Source organism: Arachis stenosperma, chromosome 10, assembly GCF_014773155.1.
Source record: "Arachis stenosperma cultivar V10309 chromosome 10, arast.V10309.gnm1.PFL2, whole genome shotgun sequence".
NCBI classification, from domain to species: domain Eukaryota; kingdom Viridiplantae; phylum Streptophyta; class Magnoliopsida; order Fabales; family Fabaceae; genus Arachis; species Arachis stenosperma.
Genome location: NC_080386.1, coordinates 8,101,839 through 8,122,385, shown reverse-complemented (window position 1 = coordinate 8,122,385; position 20,547 = coordinate 8,101,839). Strand labels below are relative to the sequence as shown.

Sequence of the window (20,547 nt, the reverse complement as noted above, 5' to 3'; positions counted from 1 at the left end):
GGAGAAAATGATGAAGAACCAAGAGCTTACAACCAAAAATCAAGAAGCTTCCATGAAAAATATGGAAAGGCAGATTGGACAGCTTTTCAAGCAAATTACTATTGAGAGACCATCAAGCTCATTACCAAGCGACACCATTCCTAATCCAAAAGAAGAGTGCAAAGCCATACAGCTGAGGAGTGAAAAGATCTTGGTGAAAGATGAAGGAGCAACCAAGAAGCTAAAGGAAAATGACAAGAAGCAAGCTAAGAAATAGGAAGCCAGCAAAGAAGTGACAGCTGGCAAGCAGGCTCAAGAAAAGGAAGACCAACCACAAATCTCAAGAAAAGGGAAAGAAGCAATGGAAGAACTAACCAAGGATCACAGGCAGGGAGTGAACTTCACACCTCCATTGCCATATCCCCAAAGGTTCAACAAGGAGACGAAGGACCAACACTTCCCCAAATTCCTTGAAATCTTCAAGAAATTGGAGATTAATATCCCACTGGCTGAGGTATTAGAGCAGATGCCTCTATATGCGAAATTTTTGAAGGAGCTTATCAATAAAAAGAGAAGTTGGCTTGAGAAGGAGACTATACTACTCACTGAAGAATGCAGAGCATTAATCCAGAAAGGGCTTCCCCCTAAACTTGAAGACCCTGGAAGCTTTTTCCTGCCTTGTACTATTGGCAATATAATCATCAACAAGGCAATGTGTGATTTAGGAGCAAGCATCAACCTAATACCCTCTTCTCTAGTGAAAAAGTTGTGCATAGAGGAAGTGAAACCAATACAAATATCTCTAGAATTGGTGGACAAGTCAGTGATATGTCCTAGAGGTGTGATTGAGAATCTCCTAGTAAAGGTGGACAAGTTCATATTCCCTGCAGACTTTATGGTCTTAGACTCATATGAGGATGAAGGTGATTCCATTATACTTGGAAGACCATTCTTGGCCACAGCTAGGGTCATTATAGATGTGGAGCAAAGAGAGCTGACTCTCCGAATGCATGATGAAAGCATCACTTTGAACGTCTTTCCAGAAACACAGCACATTGATGAGAAGAAAAACTGCATGAAAATTAACAAAGAAGATTTACAGTGGAAGGAAGGGATCAACAAGACAATCATTGACTACCTTCCAAAACAAGACACAAGTAAGAAGGCAAAACAAAAAGAAAAAGAGACTAAGCAGAGTGATGGGGGGAATCAAGAAGAGATTGAAGTGTTAGCCACTGAGAAGGACAGTCCGAAAGTTCAATCCTCTGTCAAAGGAGAAAGATCAACAAAAAGAAAGAAGAAAAGCAAGAAAAAGGCTCAAAAGGGGTGGAAGAACAAGAAGATCCCAACTGAGGGGTTTTCTAAAGGTGATAAAGTACAGTTAATTTACCAACAGTTGGGAACAAGCTAACAAGCTGATGACTACTACACTGTCAGTAAAATACTCTCACTAGAGCATGCTGAAATTGAGCATCAAGGCACTAAAAGGAAGATCACAGTGAGGGGGGACAAGCTGAGACACTACAGTCATCAACCACCCTAATGAGGGGCCCAATGTCAAGCTAGTGACAATAAAAGAGCGCTCCATGGGAGGCAACCCATGATTTAAGATTCATGTTTGTTTTAAATTCAATAATCTGGGATCATTCTAGCATGATTTTGAATTCTCATGAACATACTTGATAGATGCATGCACTGAGTTCTTGAAGCATATGCTAGACTTCTAAGTTTGGTATGCCTGAAAGCACACCAAATTAGCTTTTCAAGCATTTTTAGACCATATGCTTAGTCATTTTGATGAAGTATATGACCAAACATTAAGTTTGGTGTCTGCACATGTATTAATTTTCAGAAGAATCATTTCTTGTTCATAGAATCAAAGTCATGCATAGATGGATTATGCATTATTTCATTTTAGGAATTTATGATAGAAAATAAATTATGTCTTATGATGAAGGTATCAATTGTGATGAATTACTTGCATTTTACATTAATCCCTTAGCAAGAGACAAGTTTGGTGTTCACCAAACCTTGGTTCACTAATTAAGGGACACAATTAATCCTTTATGAATAAGAAACATAATAAATAATGTAAGCACTCACCACTTCATCACCGTGCTACATTTGTGTCCTAAGGCTTACCATTTTGATTTAATTAGGAAAAAGAAGGTTGAGGTAAAGACAAGAAGAAGACACGGCTATGACAAGCCAAGAGAGAAGGGTCACATGTGCCTAGAGAGGGGTGCCTACCTTGGGAAACAAAATCTGCATGCTAGCCACCTTGGAGGTCTGATGAGCGGATAATTTGTACGCTTTTTGGCATTGTTTTTAGTATATTTTTAGTATCTTTTAGTTAGTTTTTAGTATATTTTTATTAGTTTTTAATTAAAATTCACTTTTCTGGACTTTACTATGAGTTTGTGTGTTTTTCTGTGATTTCAGGTATTTTCTGGCTGAAATTGAGGGATCTGAGCAAAAATCTGATCCAGAGACTCAAAAGGACTGCAGATGCTGTTGGATTCTGACCTCCCTGCACTCGAAGTGGATTTTCTGGAGCTACAGAAGCCCAATTGGCGCGCTCTCAACGGCGTTGGAAAGTAGACATCCTGGGCTTTCCAGCAATATATGATAGTCCATACTTTGCCCAAGATTTGATGGCCCAAACCGGCGTTCAAAGTCACCTCAAGAAATTCCAGCGTTAAACGCCGGAACTGGCACCTAAATGGGAGTTAAACGCCCAAATTGGCATAAAAGCTGGCGTTTAACTCCAAGGAGAGTCTCTACACGAAAATGCTTCATTGCTCAGCCCAAGCACACACCAAGTGGGCCCGGAAGTGGATTTTTATGTCATTTACTCATCTTTGTACACCTTAGGCTACTAGTTATCTATAAGTAGGACCTTTTACTATTGTATCTAGGAGACTTTGGTAGCTATCTTCGTTTTATGCTATCTTAGATCATTGGGAGGCTGGCCATTCGGCCATGCCTAGACCTTATGTTTATGTATTTTCAACGGTGGAGCTTCTACACACCATAGATTAAGGTGTGGAGCTCTGCTGTACCTCGAGTATTAATGCAATTACTATTGTTCTTCCATTCAATTCCGCTTGTTCTTTGTCCAAGATATCACTTGTTCTTCAACTTGATGAATGTGATGATCCGTGACACTCATCATCATTCTCACTCATGAACAAGGTGACTGACAACCATTCTTGTTCTACAAGCAATCAAAGCTCTAGTGAATATCTCTTGGATTCCTGATAACACGATGCATGGTTGATCGCCTGACAACCGAGTGCTCGCCTGACAAACGAGCCAGCCATTCCGTGAGATCAGAGTCTTCGTGGTATAGGCAAGAACTGATGGCGGCATTCAAGAGAATCCGGAAGGTCTAACCTTGTCTGTGGTATTCTGAGTAGGATTCAATGATTGAATGACTGTGACGTGCTTCAAACTCCTGAGGGCGGGGTGTTAGTGACAGACGCAAAAGAATCACTGGATTCTATTCCGGCCTGATTGAGAACCGACAGATGGATAGCCGTGCCGTGACAGGGTGCGTTGAACATTTCCAATGAGAGGATGGGAGGTAGCCACTGACAACGGTGAAACCCTTGCATAAGCTTGCCATGGAAAGGAGTAAGAAGGATTGGATGAAGACAGTAGGAAAGCAGAGAGACGGAAGGGAAGGCATCTTCATGCGCTTATCTGAAGTTCCTACCAATGAATTACATAAGTATCTCTATCTTTATCTTTTATGTTATTTTCGTTCATCACTATCATACATTTGAGTCTACCTGACTAAGATTTACAAGATGACCATAGCTTGCTTCATAGCAACAATCTCCGTGGGATCGACCCTTACTCACGTAAGGTATTACTTGGACGACCCAGTGCACTTGCTGGTTAGTTGTGCGAAGTTGTGTAATGCCATGGGATTGAACACCAAGTTTTTGGGATTCATGACCGGGGATTATTTGAATATGGACAAAGTAGTGATCACAATTTCGTGCACCAAGTTTTTGGCGCCGTTGCCGGGGATTGTTTGTGTATGGACAACTGACGGTTCATCTTGTTGCTTAGATTAGGTATTTTTTTTTTCGAAATTCTTGAAGATGAATTCTAGAGTTTCATGATGATTTGTTGAAATCTGGCTGGCTGAGAAGCCATGTCTAATTCCATTGGACCGAGGTTTCAACTTATCATCACAAGAGCTTGTTGATTTTTATCAATCTTGCTTTTGGAGCAATGATCTGCTAAGGCTTGGCTGGCTTTTGGCCATGTCTAGTGTTTTGGACCGAAGCTTTCTTTGAAGGCTTGGCTGGCTGTGAAGCCATGTCTAATTCCTGGACCGGAGTCTTAGACTAGCATTGCACTGATTCCTGGAATTCTCATTAAGAATTTTGATATCTTTTTCCACTTAATTTTCGAAAAACACAAAAAAAAAATTTCACAAAATCATAAAAACCAAAAATATTTGATGTTTCTTGCTTAAGTTTAGTGTCTCATCTTAAGTTTGGTGTCAATAGCATGCATTCATTCATGTGTCTTAAGGATCTTCAAGCACTTCTTGATGATTTCTTACTCTGATCTTTGAATTCTTTTGGCTTGAGTGTTTATGTGTCTCATATAGTGTTAGTAGTATACAAACTGCTAAGTTTGGTGTCTTGCATGCATTGTTATTTGATTCTTGTTGCATTTTGATTATTGAAAATCCAAAAATATTTTTACTTTGTGTCTTTTCAAGTCAATAATACAAAGAATTGAAGATTCAGAACATACTGCAGAGGAATTATACAGAAAAAGCTGAGCATTCAAAAATGCCCAGTGAAGAAGACAGACTGGCGTTTAAACGCCAGCCAGGGTACCTGGTTGGGCGTTTAACGCCCAAAAACGGTGCATTTTGGGCGTTAAACGCCAGAATGTATACCATTCTGGGCGTTTAACGCCAGGATGGTGCTAGGGGGAAGATTTTGTTCTCAAATCAATTTTTTTTTCAAGTTTTCAAAGTTTTTCAAAATCAAATCTTTTTCAAATCATATCTTTTCAATCAAATGTTTTCAAAATCAATTTCTTTCCTTTTTCAAAGATACTTACTAACAATTAATGATTTGATTGAACATCTCAAATTTGTTGCCTTTTCTGTTGAGAAAGGTTTAATGTTTGAATCATATCTTTTCTTGTTAGGCAAGTCACTAATTTTCAAAATCAAATCCTTTAAAATTGTTTTCAAAACATATCTTTTAAAATTGTTTTCAAATCATATCTTCTCAATTACATCTTTTTAAAAACTAGTCATATCTTCTTAACCTCATCTGTTTCAAAATAGTTTTCAATCAAATCTTTTTTATTTCTAATTTCAAAATCTTTTTCAAAAATCACTTGATCTCTTTTCCACTTTCAATTTTCGAAAATTATCAATCAATTTTTAAAATGTTTTTGACATCTTTCTAATTAATTTTCGAAAATTCTCTTCCCTCCTTCTCACATCCTTCTATTTATGGAGTACTACTCCTTCTTAATGCACAATTCGAACTCTATCTAATCAAGTTCGAATTCTTCTACCCTCTTTTCTTCTATTTTTCTTTTCCTCTGACACCTCAAGGAATCTCTATCCTGTGACATAGAGGATTCCACATTTTCTTTTTCTCTTCTCTTTCATATGAGCAGGAGCAGAGACAAAGGCATTCTTGTTGAAGCTGACCCTGAACCTGAGAGAACCTTGAAGCGAAAGCTAAGAGAAGCCAAGGCACAATTCTCTTTAGAGGACCTGACCGAATTCTTCAAAGAAAAAGAACACATGGCAGCCGAAAACAACACCAATGCCAACAATGCAAGGAAGGTGCTGGGTGACTTTACTGCACCTACTCCCAACTTCTATGGGAGAAGCATCTCTATCCCTGCCATTGGAGCAAACAACTTTGAGCTTAAGCCTCAATTAGTTTCTCTAATGCAACAGAATTGCAAGTTCCATGGACTTCCAATGGAAGATCCTCATCAGTTCTTAGCTGAGTTCTTGCAAATCTGTGACACAGTCAAGACTAATGGGTTTGACCCTGAGGTCTACAGACTGATGCTATTCCCTTTTGCTGTAAGAGACAGAGCTAGAATATGGTTGGACTCACAACCTAAAGATAGCCTGGACTCTTGGGAAAAGCTAGTCAATGCCTTCTTGGCAAAGTTCTTTCCACCTCAAAAATGGAGTAAGCTTAGAGTGGAAGTCCAAACCTTCAGACAGAAGGATGGAGAATCCCTCTATGAAGCTTGGGAAAGATACAAACAATTAATCAGAAGATGTCCCTCAGACATGCTTTCTGAATGGAGCATCATAGGTATCTTCTATGATGGTCTCTCTGAACTATCCAAGATGTCTTTGGATAGCTCTGCTGGAGGATCTCTTCATTTGAAGAAGACGCCTACAGAGGCTCAGGAACTAATTGAGATGGTTGCAAATAACCAATTCATGTACACTTCTGAAAGGAATCCTGTGAATAATGGGACTAATCAGAAGAAAGGAGTTCTTGAGATTGATACTCTGAATGCCATACTGGCTCAGAACAAGATATTGACTCAACAAGTCAATTTGATTTCTCAAAGTCTGTCTGGAATGCAAAATGCACCTGGCAGTACTAAGGAAGCTTCATCTGAGGAAGAAGCTTATGATCCTGAGAACCCTTCAATGGAAGAGGTGAATTACCTAGGAGAACCCTATGGAAACACCTATAATTCTTCATGGAGAAATCACCCAAATTTCTCATGGAAGAATCAAGAGAGACCTCAACAAGGTTTCAATAACAATAATGGTGGAAGAAATAGGCTTGGCAATAACAAGCCTTTTTCATCATCTTCTCAGCAACAGACAGAGAGTTCTAAGCAGAATACCTCTGACTTAGCAACAATGGTCTCTGATCTAATCAAAACCACTCAAAGTTTCATGAATGAAACAAGGTCCTCCATCAGAAATTTGGAAGGACAAGTGGGACAGCTGAGCAAGAAAATTACTGAACTCCCTCCTAGTACTCTCCCAAGTAATACAGAAGAAAATCCAAAAGGAGAGTGCAAAGCCATAACCATGGCCGAATATGGAGAGGAAAGAGAGGAGGTGGACGCCACTGAGGAAGACCTCAATGGGCATGCACCAACCTCCTCTGAGTTCCCCAATGAGGAACCATGGGAATCTGAGGCTCAAAATGAGGCCATAGAGATTCCATTGGACTTACTTCTGCCTTTCATGAGCTCTGATGAGTATTCTTCCTCTGAAGAGGATGAGTATGTCACTGAAGAGCAAGTTGCTAAATATCTTGGAGCAATCATGAAGCTAAATAACAAGTTATTTGGAAATGAGACTTGGGAAGATGAACCTCCCTTGCTCACCAAAGAACTGGATGACTTGTCTAGGCAGAAATTACCTCAAAAGAGACAAGATCCTGGGAAGTTTTCAATACCTTGTACCATAGGCACCATGACCTTCAAGAAGGCCCTGTGTGACTTAGGGTCAAGTGTGAACCTCATGCCTCTCTCTGTAATGGAGAAGCTAGGGATCTTTGAGGTACAAGCTGCAAGAATCTCATTGGAGATGGCAGACAACTCAAGAAAACAAGCTCATGGACTTGTAGAGAATGTTTTGGTAAAAGTTGAAGACCATTACATCCCTACTGATTTCATAGTCCTAGAGACTGGGAAGTGCATGGATGAATCCATCATCCTTGGCAGACCCTTCCTAGCCACAGCAAAGGCTGTGATTGATGTTGATAGAGGTGAAATAATCATTCAAGTGAATGAAGAATCCCTTGTGTTAAAGGCTCAAGGATATCCCTCTGTCACCATGGAGAAGAAGCATGAAGAGCTTCTCTCAAATCAGAGACAAACAGAGCCCCCACAGTCAAACTCTAAGTTTGGTGTTGGGAGGCCACAACCAAACTCTAAGTTTGGTGTTGAACCCCCACATTCAAACTCTAAGTTTGGTGTTGGGAGGTTCCCACATTGCTCTGATCATTTGTAAGGCTCAATGAGAGCCATCTGTCAACCTACTGACATTAAAGAAGCGCTTGTTGGGAGGCAACCCAATGATTATATTTTATATATTTTCTTTTGTTATTTTATGTTTTTTGTAGGTTGATGATCATAAGAAGTTACAAAATCAATGAAAAAAGCAAAAACAAAATGAAAAACAGGAAGAAAAACAGCACACCCTGGAGGAGGAATTCACTGGCGTTTAAACGCCAGTGAGCCTAGCAGTTGGGCGTTTAACGCCCAGTCTGGCACCATTCTGGGCGTTTAACGCCAGAAAGGGGCACCAGACTGGCGTTAAACGCCAGAAAAGGGCAAGAACCTGGCGTTAAACGCTAGGAATGGGCACCAGCCCGGCGTTTAACGCCAGAAATGGCTCAAAACGTGATTTTGAGCAACATTTGGTGCAGGGATGACTTTTCCTTGACACCACAGGATCTGTGGACCCCACAGGACCCCCACCTACCCCACCACCACCATCTCTCTTCTTCCCCCATTCACCAATCACCTCAATACCTCTTCCCCAAAAACCCTTCACCTATCAAATCCCATCTTTCTCTTCACCACTCACATCCATCCTTCATAAATCCCCACCAACCTCACCCTTCAAATTCAAACCACTTTCCCTCCCAAACCCACCCATACATGGCCGAACTACATCTCCCCTCTCTCCTATAAATACCCTCCTTCACTTCTTCATTTTCACACAACCTAAACACCACTTTCCCCCCTCTTTGGCCGAACACACTACCATCTCCCTCTCCCTCATTTCTTCTTCTTCTACTCTCTTCTTTCTTCTTTTGCTCGAGGACGAGCAAACCTTTTAAGTTTGGTGTGGTAAAAGCGTTGCTTTTTCGTTTTCCATAACCATTTATGGCATCCAAGGCCGGAGAAACCTCTAAAAAGAGGAAAGGGAAGGCAAAAGCTTCCACCTCCGAGTCATGGGAGATGGATAGATTCATCTCAAGGGTGCATCAAGACCACTTCTATGAAGTTGTGGCCTTGAAGAAGGTGATCCCCGAGGTCCCCTTTTCACTCAAAAAGGGTGAATATCCGGAGATCCGCCATGAGATCCGAAGAAGAGGTTGGGAAGTACTTACCAACCCCATTCAACAAGTCAGAATCTTGATGGTTCAAGAGTTCTATGCCAATGCATGGATCACAAAGAACCATGATCAAAGTATGAACCCGGATCCAAAGAATTATCTTACTATGGTTCGGGGGAAATACTTGGACTTTAGTCCGGAAAGTGTAAGGTTGGCGTTCAACTTGCCTATGATGCAAGGAGATGAACATCCTTACACAAGAAGGGTCAACTTTGATCAAAGGTTGGACCAAGTCCTCACAGTTATATGTGAAGAGGGCGCACAATGGAAGAGAGATTCAAGAGGCAAGCCGGTTCAATTGAGAAGACATGACCTCAAGCCCATGGCTAGAGGATGGTTAGAGTTCATTCAACGCTCAATCATTCCCACTAGCAACCGGTCCGAAGTTACTCTAGACCGAGCCATCATGATCCATAGCATCATGATTGGAGAAGAAGTGGAAGTTCATGAGGTTATAGCCCAAGAACTCTATAAAGTGGCGGACAAGTCTTCCACCTTGGCAAGGCTAGCCTTTCCTCATCTCATTTGTCACCTCTGTTATTCAGTTGGAGTTGACATAGAAGGAGATACCCCCATTGATGAGGACAAGCCCATCACCAAGAAAAGGATGGAGTACACAAGAGACCCCTCTCATCAAGAGATCCCTGAGATGCCTCAAGGGATGCACTTTCCTCTACAAGACTATTGGGAGCAAGTAAACACCTCCCTAGGAGAACTAAGTTCCAACATGGGACAACTAAGGGTGGAGCACCAAGAACACTCCATTCTCCTCCATGAAATTAGAGAAGATCAAAGAATCATGAGAGAGGAGCAACAAAGACAAGGAAGAGACATTGAGGAGCTCAAGCACTCCATAGGATCTTCAAGAGGAAGAAAGAGCCGCCATCACTAAGGTGGACCCGTTCTTTAATTTCCTTGTTCTTTATTCTTCTGTTTTTCGAATTTTAGTGCTTATGTTTGTCCATGTTTGTGTCTTATGATCATTAGTGTCTTAGTGTCTATGCCTTAAAGTTATGAATGTCCTATGAATCCATCACCTTTCTTGAATAAAAACGTGCTTAATTGAAAAGGAAAGAATTGCATGAATTCTGAATTTTATAATAGTTTAATTATTTTGATGTGGTGGCATTACTTCTGTTCTCTGAATGTATGCTTAAACAGTGCATATGTCTTTTGAATTTGTGGTTCATGAATGTTGGCTCTTGAAAGAATGATGAAAAAGGAGACATGTTACTGAGGATCTGAAAAATCATAAAAATGATTCTTGAAGCAAGAAAAAGCAGTGAATACAAAAAAAAAAAGGAAAAAAAAGAAGGAGAAAAACAAAAAAAAATTAGAAAGAAAGAAAAGAAAAAAAAAAGAGAAAGAATAAAGTTGTGATCCAAGGCAATAAGAGTGTGCTTAAGAACCCTGGACACCTCTAATTGGGGACTTTAGCAAAGCTGAGTCACAATCTGAAAAGGTTCACCCAATTATGTGTCTGTGGCATGTATGTATCCGGTGGTAATACTGGAAGACAGAGTGCTTTGGGCCACGGCCAAGACTCATAAAGTAGCTGTGTTCAAGAATCATCATACTTAACTAGGAGAATCAATAACACTATCTAGATTCTAAGTTCCTAAAGAAGCCAATCATTCTGAATTTCAAAGGATAAAGTGAGATGCCAAAACTATTCAGAGGCAAAAAGCTAAAAGCCCCGCTCATCTAATTAATACTGATCTTCATAGATGTTTTTGGAGTTCATTGCATATTCTCTTCTTTTTATCTTATTTGATTTTCAGTTGCTTGGGGACAAGCAACAATTTAAGTTTGGTGTTGTGATGAGCGGATAATTTGTACGCTTTTTGGCATTGTTTTTAGTATGTTTTTAGTATCTTTTAGTTAGTTTTTAGTATATTTTTATTAGTTTTTAATTAAAATTCACTTTTCTGGACTTTACTATGAGTTTGTGTGTTTTTCTGTGATTTCAGGTATTTTCTGGCTGAAATTGAGGGATCTGAGCAAAAATCTGATCCAGAGACTCAAAAGGACTGCAGATGCTGTTGGATTCTGACCTCCCTGCACTCGAAGTGGATTTTCTGGAGCTACAGAAGCCCAATTGGCGCGCTCTCAACGGCGTTGGAAAGTAGACATCCTGGGCTTTCCAGCAATATATAATAGTCCATACTTTGCCCAAGATTTGATGGCCCAAACCGGCGTTCAAAGTCACCTCAAGAAATTCCAGCGTTAAACGCCGGAACTGGCACCTAAATGGGAGTTAAACGCCCAAACTGGCATAAAAGCTGGCGTTTAACTCCAAGGAGAGTCTCTACACGAAAATGCTTCATTGCTCAGCCCAAGCACACACCAAGTGGGCCCGGAAGTGGATTTTTATGTCATTTACTCATCTTTGTACACCTTAGGCTACTAGTTATCTATAAGTAGGACCTTTTACTATTGTATCTAGGAGACTTTGGTAGCTATCTTCGTTTTATGCTATCTTAGATCATTGGGAGGCTGGCCATTCGGCCATGCCTAGACCTTATGTTTATGTATTTTCAACGGTGGAGCTTCTACACACCATAGATTAAGGTGTGGAGCTCTGCTGTACCTCGAGTATTAATGCAATTACTATTGTTCTTCCATTCAATTCCGCTTGTTCTTTGTCCAAGATATCACTTGTTCTTCAACTTGATGAATGTGATGATCCGTGACACTCATCATCATTCTCACTCATGAACAAGGTGACTGACAACCATTCTTGTTCTACAAGCAATCAAAGCTCTAGTGAATATCTCTTGGATTCCTGATAACACGATGCATGGTTGATCGCCTGACAACCGAGTGCTCGCCTGACAAACGAGCCAGCCATTCCGTGAGATCAGAGTCTTCGTGGTATAGGCAAGAACTGATGGCGGCATTCAAGAGAATCCGGAAGGTCTAACCTTGTCTGTGGTATTCTGAGTAGGATTCAATGATTGAATGACTGTGACGTGCTTCAAACTCCTGAGGGCGGGGCGTTAGTGACAGACGCAAAAGAATCACTGGATTCTATTCCGGCCTGATTGAGAACCGACAGATGGATAGCCGTGCCGTGACAGGGTGCGTTGAACATTTCCAATGAGAGGATGGGAGGTAGCCACTGACAACGGTGAAACCCTTGCATAAGCTTGCCATGGAAAGGAGTAAGAAGGATTGGATGAAGACAGTAGGAAAGCAGAGAGACGGAAGGGAAGGCATCTTCATGCGCTTATCTGAAGTTCCTACCAATGAATTACATAAGTATCTCTATCTTTATCTTTTATGTTATTTTCGTTCATCACTATCATACATTTGAGTCTACCTGACTAAGATTTACAAGATGACCATAGCTTGCTTCATAGCAACAATCTCCGTGGGATCGACCCTTACTCACGTAAGGTATTACTTGGACGACCCAGTGCACTTGCTGGTTAGTTGTGCGAAGTTGTGTAATGCCATGGGATTGAACACCAAGTTTTTGGGATTCATGACCGGGGATTATTTGAATATGGACAAAGTAGTGATCACAATTTCGTGCACCAAGGTCGAACCTCATGCAACCAATGGGGAGAGAATCCTTGTCAATCCTCAATAGAACATGTAGGTCGTTCATCAAGTTACTATGTTGCTTAGCTCAATCTTCACCCTTCATAAGTCATGACCGAACTCCTCCCCCCCAAAGTATGTTTTGTTCAAAGCTTTGATGCCTTGCCTATAAATAGGTGGAGACATTTCAAGAGCTACACATTCATATAAGCCTTCCTCATACTTGCAAGCCATTGTCCCACTTTTCACTTGGCCAAAAACACGTTCCTCTTCTCTACCCAGCAGCAACATTCCATTTTTCACCTTCCTTGCACTACAAAACCGTACCTCACCCAACCATAAACTCATCCTTACCTTGTTTTTATCTAAACTCATGGCTCCACCAAGCACTAATAGAAGAAAAGGAAAGGAACCAATGGTGGCCGAACCTCCTACGTATGATACCAAGAAGTTTAAATCTCAATTTCATGAAGCAATGTATCATAGGCTCATGAAAACAAAATATATCATTCATGAAATGGGCCTCAACTTGAAGGAGAGGGAGTATCCCATCATGAGGTAAATCACTAAGGAGAGGAGATGGGAGCTTTTATGTACACCTCACACTGACATTAGCGCAGTCATGATACGAGAATTTTATGCAAATGCAGAGAAGGAAAGTGATAACAGCCCTCCCTACAAGAGCTTTGTTAGAGGTGTTGAAGTGGACTTTAGCCCAGCCACAATCATGAGAGTTCTACAGCTGAGAAGAGTAACTTAAGGATAGCCTAGCTTTGATATGATAATGTAGGGATAGAATGACCCTGATGAGATACTGCAGGGGATATGTTTGGCAGGCTCAGATTGGGAATGAGACTCAAAAGGAAACCCAAGCCACTTGAAACAACTGGACCTCACTCCTGAGGCCAGGGGGTGGTATGAGATAGTCAAGAGATCCATACTCCCTACTAGAAACACTTCAGCAGTCATAGTCAAGCGTGCACTCTTGGTATACTGTATCCTACATGGAGGAGAGATTAATGTTTCACAAATCATAGCTGATAGTATTCAAGAGATGGCAGAAAATACAAACAAATCAAGCAGGCTGGGTCATCCAAGCACCATTCTGAGATTATGCAACAAAGCTGGGGTGCTTTTTGAGGATGAAGACACAGAGAAAGTGAAAGTAGGGAAAGAAGTCACAAAGAGGAGCATAGAAGGGATAAATGAAGAAGATGACCAAGAGGAGGTAATAGCCCCTAGAAAGAAGAGGCCACTAAGAGGGGAAGAACAAGCTCTTGATGCATTAGAGTTGAGTGAAATGAGAAGAACAATTGAGGAAATGTCTCAACAACTCATGCAAGCACAACAAGAGCAATATCTAGAGTGCTGGGAGCAATATTTGAAGGATAAATAAGTGCGAGAGGCTTGGCAACACCAAATGGAGGAAACACAAGCAAGCTGGCAGTAGCAAATGATGACCCAACAACAAGAATTTCAAGCAAGGATTCTTGAAGGCCAGAAGGAACAATCAACAGAACTCTGAGAATCATATGATAAATTGTACCTGAGTCAGACCAAATATGGGGAATATACTCACAACTTGTATCAGTGGAAGAACATTCATCATACCATTGGAGATACTAGACATGTGCAGCGAATAGAGCATGATGAAAATACACAAGCAAAGTTGGATTATTTGACCCACAGTATGCAAGCACTAAATCCACAAATCAAACCATTTGAGCAGTGCCAAGAATTAAGAGACCGACAGAAAGCAAGGACCCAGAATTATACAGAAGTGATGTATCAAAGATTGGAGGCAGCTGGGCTCTCAGGTTTCATAGATTCTATTTGGGATAGAAGGTGCCCTGGTGAAGAAACTCAAGACTATTCCAAGCTCAAGAAAAGAAAGAAGAAGAAGGGAGAATCAAGCAAAAGCCAGGAGCACAACAACTATAAGGTGGTGAAGTTCTTTCATAATTTCAATAAGGAAGACGCATGTCTGAAAAATTATATGCCTCCAATTGCTTTTTGTTTTGCATTTTTTTGTGCTTAATAGTTAGCTAGAATAAGTAATCTGCATAATAATTGTCATCCTTCATTACCTTAAATCTTGTTTTGTTTCCCATATGCTTGAATAAAAGAGAAATGTTTGAATTAGGAAGTAAATATCCAATGTTGCATAAGTTAGAATGAAAGTTAGTGATGGTATTTGTTGATTTAATGCATGGCTTATGAAATAAATGCAGCATAATGATATGTTCTTGGAAGAAGGAACTAGTTTGCTGTTATAAATGCTTGTATTAGTAAAGATCCCTTGAGAATGAAATAAAACAGAAAGAAAAAGAAAGAGAAAAAGCCAAAAGTGGCAAAAAACAAACAATAAGGCTAGGCACCAATAGCTTGAACCCTAGGCCACATGCCTGTGGTGTTTTTGTGCTAGGATATGCTTGGACAAGTAAGTTTTGAGGAGTATTTCAAAACTTGGCCACTTAGATCAACTGATTTGGGATTACCAACTGAAAGTCTACAATAAAGAGCAACCTAGCTACAAAACACTTAGTTATCCAAAGAGATGCTGGGCATCAATGATCCTAGGAAGAAAAGGGTGAGCCATGTGTCTGTGGTGAAGGAATATTGAGCAAAATCAAGCCAAAGACTGCTGCAACATTTACCACCAAGCCTTCAAAGAATAATAAGCTCTCTGAGAAAAACAAAGAAGGAAAAGTTAGCAAGGGAACAAGCAAAAGTAAAGCCTTATAGCAGCAAACTTAGTGAACCTATGGGGAAACATCTCTTATGTAACAGCAAGCAATAAATGAGCCACCATTGTCTGCATAAAAACCCCATGAACCAAGTTCAACTATATGCTCAATAAGGATATGCACACTTCTCTGTTTCATTTCATTTCCTCTTATGTTTGATGTTTGCTTGGGGACAAGCAAGATTTAAATTTGGTGTTGTGATGACAAGTCATCATATGCTAGCTTTTCAAGCAAATTTTACTTGTTTCATTTGTTTTTATACACTTTCTTGCATTGTAAGTTAGTAATTTGGAGTGGAATTGCATGGTTTCTTTGAATCAATCAACCACCCTTTAATTGGCACAAAATCATGAGGTTTAAGCTTGAATTAATTGGTTTTTAAATGAATTTTAAACTTTGTGAATTTGGTGATACTTTGATTGGTTGTTTTGATTACTTGTAGGTGAAGAAAATGAAGAAAGAAAGAAAGCGTGGCCTAAGGAAAGGAAAAGCGTGGCACATTGCAAGGAGCAAGAGCCTAGAGCTCTTGTGAAGAGCTTTACTTCAAAGGCCAAAGGCCAAAGGGGAGAGCTAGGCTCTCCACAAGAACCGAGCGCTACATATCAAGGAGGGAGCAAGGCAAAATTTTCAAAGCTCAACTCTCCCCAAGAGCTTTTTCGGGCTTGCCTCAAGGAAATTCAAGGAAAAATAGTTTGCCAATGCACTCCACAAGTTTCGAACTCAAAACCAAGGGAGAGGGGGCAGCACTACCTCACAAGAAAAACAAGCCAAAATTGGCTTGTTTTCACTCAATTGGATTCGAACCGGGTACATCCAAGGAGCAAGGCATTAGGCGCTACTCATGTGCCAAGAAAAATGGCCAGCACCTGCACTCACCAAGGATCGAACCAGGGGCCTCAAGGAAGCAAGAGAGAGTGCGCTACTTTGGTGCCAAGAAATAGAAGCCAAGCAATGCTCTCCCTGGGTGTCGAACTTGGAGCTTCATAAGAGACAAGGAGCAAGCTCAGCTCTTGCCAAGAGCTGAGCGCTACTCCCTTGCAACGCGATGCATCATGCGCGAAACAAATTGGGCAAAACAAAGGCACTAAGCTCGGCTCTTGGTGACACCCGAGCCTAGCCCTGGGAGCAACACCCATGGGCTAGGAAATTCATCAAAAATCTAATTTTATTCATTTCTTCACTAAGTTTTAGAGCCAACCCAAATTCTTAGATCCAAATTAGGAAGTGTATAAATAGATGTTAGTTAGATATAGAGAAGACCTTTTTTTTTTTTTTGAATTTTGATTTGAGAACTTTTTTTCATTTTAATTTTTCTTCTGTTTTGAATTTTGATTTTCTTTGAACTTTGGCTTGAATTGGGAAGTAGAATTGAGTTCTCTTCCTCTGGGTTTTCTTATTTTCTTTTTCTACACACTTAGCTTGAGTCTTGGGTGTTGAGAATTGAAAAAATTCTGTCTCAATCTCACCTTGAGATCTCTTTGTTCCTTTCTCTGCATAATTCAAGATTTGGTGATTTGAATTCAAGTTTTTTTACTGTCTTGATCTTTAATTTGTTTGCAATTGTTCTTTGAGTTGGATCAAGGAAGGCAGTAAGATCTAGACTTGGTTTTCTAGTCCCTTGACCCCTGAGATCTTCCATATTCCTTTTAGTTCATCTATTGAATGCTTCTTCAAGCTAATTTACTTTTCTGTTTGAGATCTATTTCAATTCAAGTCATCCTGTACTCTTCTGCTTGTTGCAATTTACTTTTCCTTGTTAAATTTCTGTAAATCCCAACTTCCTGATCCCTTTATCATTCAAGAAATTTACATTTCTTGCACTCTAAGCTTCTGCAATTTACATTTCTTGCACTCTAAGTTTCTGTTATTTACTTTACTTATTCTTTAAGATTCAGCACTTTTACTTTCTGTTCTCTTTAATTTACTGCAATTCTCCCCTCTCCTTTTACAATTCATGCAATTTAGCTTCTGTCAATTACAAATCACTCAAATCAACTCTTGTTTGCTTGACTAAATCAACCACTAAACTAAAATTGATCAATCCTTCAATCCCTGTGGGATCGACCTCACTCTAAGTGAGTTATTACTACTAGATGCGACCTGCTACACTTGTTCTTCGATTTGAATGGATTAGTGGATTTTTCTTCTTCTTGTAAACCATTTTAAATGCTTGGATAATCGTTTTCAGTGGGAAAAAGAAGTGACTATTGCTTATTTGCTTGGTTTCTATTTTTTTCGGTACTATATATTTCTCATTTTTTGGTTTGGGTGTTTTGAAAAAAAAAGTTACAACTCAGCTTGGTCTTGGTTGAATTTATATTTAGTGTGAATTTAGTGTTCAAGTAGTATGTACAGATGTTCGAATGAGATTTTATTTGAATTTGTTGAACAAGTGGATGCTTATTCTTCTTTTAAACCGTTTTATATGTGTGAATATGTGGTTTCAACTGATTTATTAGGTGCACTGGTGATAATTTAGAAAATTTGATAGTTGTTCATTAAGAATTAAGTAGGATGTTCATTTTGCCATGTATGTGGTTGGTTCTTTTATATGAGAAGTTAATGTTTATGTGATTTAGTACCATTGCTCTGTTACTTCAATTGCTAGCTTCGGCATGCACATGCTCCGCATGTTTATTTTGTTATGTGCTCTGGAATTGATTTAGTTTAATTATGCTTGAATAGAAATTGGGTTTGATTTGAGTCATTTAGACCGGATGCACAGGAGATATTTTGATCAATGAATTGGTTGTCACTAAAGCACTAAGGAAGATGTTCATTTTACCTTGTATGTGGATGTTCATTATACTTTGTATGTGGATGTTTTTCTGAGTTATGTCATTGGTCTTTTGCTTGGTTTTCTATGTAGTTTGGGAGTTAATTAAATAATTAGTTAAAACTTAGTTTAATTATACTTGAATTTACCTAATTAAATTTGGTATAATAGTATGAATCCAGTATATTTTTCTAATTATATTGTGTGGTTATTCTATTACTCGTTGGATGTTTGATTTCGAATTATACTGTACGTTCCGATTGTGTGAAACTAACCCATTGTCGGTTCTTAACAGCACCAGACACGAATGAAGACCATGATTTAATGGGCTAAAGGATTATCTACAAAAAAGACTGACAAGGAAGGAAAACATCAGCAGAAGAAAGATGTCCAGTACAATTCAAATGCATGTTTTATTTGTCGAATAATTGGAGTTTCTTTATATAGACATACTATGATGTTTTTCTGGTAGAAATTTATAGATGCTTTTTTTAATTTTGATGTTTCTATTCAAGCAAACTTAATGTTTACAGGAATCGTATTTCTATCCCTAATTTCCAAACCATAAAACAAAAGAAACATGCGAAGCATGTGCATACAAAATCCAAGAAATCAAGTAAAGGACAATCGGCATACCCAAAATAAACATCCACTTTAGAAAGAAAAAAAACTATCTGCATACAATATAAAATAAACATCTGCATTAGTTGATAAGAAACAACTAACGAATTGACCAAAAATACCACTCATGCACTATGTTTAAATGGCGTAACTAAAACCCAACTTGAATTTATTCAAAATTAAACTAAATCTAATCCAACCCACATAACAAAAGAAACTTGCGGGCTATGTGCATGCAGAATCCAAAAAATCAAGTAAAAGACAAATGGTATATCCAAAATAACCATCCACTTTAGAATGGAAAGAATCATCCCTAATCATAATAAAATGAACATCCACCTTAGTCTAAATGACTTAACTCAAACCCAACTTGAAAACGAGTTAAATTATTTTTACAATCAATTTTGTTTTAAGCATTTTCATCTATTCCAATCTTTACAAGTTTTTTTCCTTAAAAAAAGGGGTCATTTTCAATGTTAAGGCATGATTTGTGGTGTAACAAGGAGCATAAACTTCAAATTGTAACCCGTTTATTCATTCAAAAGTGAATTAGTCAGAACAATATTTCTTAATGACTTATAACATATTCATATTATGTAAAATAAATAAATTACTACCATTTAAATGTGAAATAATAAATTTGATCCTACACATTCAATATTATAGAGAACAAGATAATAAAGGTAATCAAAGATAAATTTAAATAAGATAACCATTACCAAAATAATTGCATGATTTCTTTCTAAATTACTTTAAAGTTTTGAGCCTCATAAATAGATAAAATTAAAAACATAATTTTGCTCTGATATCAGTTCACTCAACATGAACTATATAGCCAAGTTCCACAATGAATTGGCATTACCACAAACTACATGAGTACAAAAGCTATAATTGAAATAATTTTTTGGTTAGCAATCACTATCTAAAATAATAATATAACAAATCCTTAAGAGTAAGAGCCACTTAATCCTAAACACAATTGTACATCATAAAAAATATTGAGAATCAAAACTCGATACATCAACTTTCATCTGTACAACATAAGCACAAACTACAACTCATAAGAAACTCATTCAAAAGCTATTTTTCAAATGTTTTCTTCCACTTCTTGTTTGCTTTTTCCTCTGCAAATGTACAATACCAAAAAAATCCAAAATCTTCAACATGAAATATGAAAAACACAAAAAAAAATATTCAAAAATTACGAAATAAAAACATCCAAAATATACAAAACGAAACATCCAAACTATTAAATTTTGGCCCAAGAACAAGTCATTGCAAGCAAGCTTCCATCATTGAATTCTTGAAGAAATATGCAGCAACACAAACAATAACAATAAACACTAATAATAATGAACCAACATCTTCTTTAAAACTAATTCCAACAAGTCATCAAATTCAAAATAGTTTTAGGTTATGTTTAGTTCCACTATTATCAGCAAAAAATCCTGGCTCCATGAGTGACACATTATTACAAGTACATTCTTCTTCCACCCATTCTACTAGTTTTTCTTGTCATGAAAGTAAATATCTTAATAATTTAAAAAGAAACATCTATTTAGCTATTGAATGCAGTGATCCAAGAAGATGCAATTGCGAGGGGAGGAAGGCTGCGGCGGTGAACTCCGAATTGCGAGTGAAAGGGAAATGCAGTAGTGGCAGTGCTGCGAATCACAACAGGGAGGGCGCTGCGGTGGTTGGCAAGGCTACGAAACATCCAAAAATATATTCCAAAATTTGTAAAACCTACAAAGTTACTAAATAA

The 20,547-nt window shown here is 38.7% G+C and overlaps 1 protein-coding gene and 1 non-coding gene across 2 annotated transcripts; one reads left to right on the top strand and one right to left on the bottom strand.

The window, feature by feature from the left end:
• Nucleotides 1–340: 340 nt before the first annotated feature.
• LOC130956697 (uncharacterized) lies at nt 341–20,547 on the top strand. Its single transcript, XM_057883707.1, has 2 exons — nt 341–1,206; nt 20,358–20,547. The coding sequence occupies exons 1-2, from the start codon at nt 341–343 to the stop codon at nt 20,545–20,547; spliced, it is 1,056 nt and encodes a 351-aa protein (XP_057739690.1).
• LOC130959056 (small nucleolar RNA R71) lies at nt 6,182–6,289 on the bottom strand. The gene has a single exon (XR_009078152.1). It is a non-coding gene; the product is annotated as a small nucleolar RNA R71 (small nucleolar RNA).

Coding starts and splice junctions, on each gene's coding strand:
- LOC130956697 (XM_057883707.1), top strand. CDS start 341: ATGGAAGAACTAACCAAGGATCACAGGCAGGGAGTGAACTTCACACCT. Junction 1,207..20,357: donor AATCAAGAAGAGATTGAAGT/GTTAGCCACTGA, acceptor TATTGAATGCAG/TGATCCAAGAAGATGCAATT.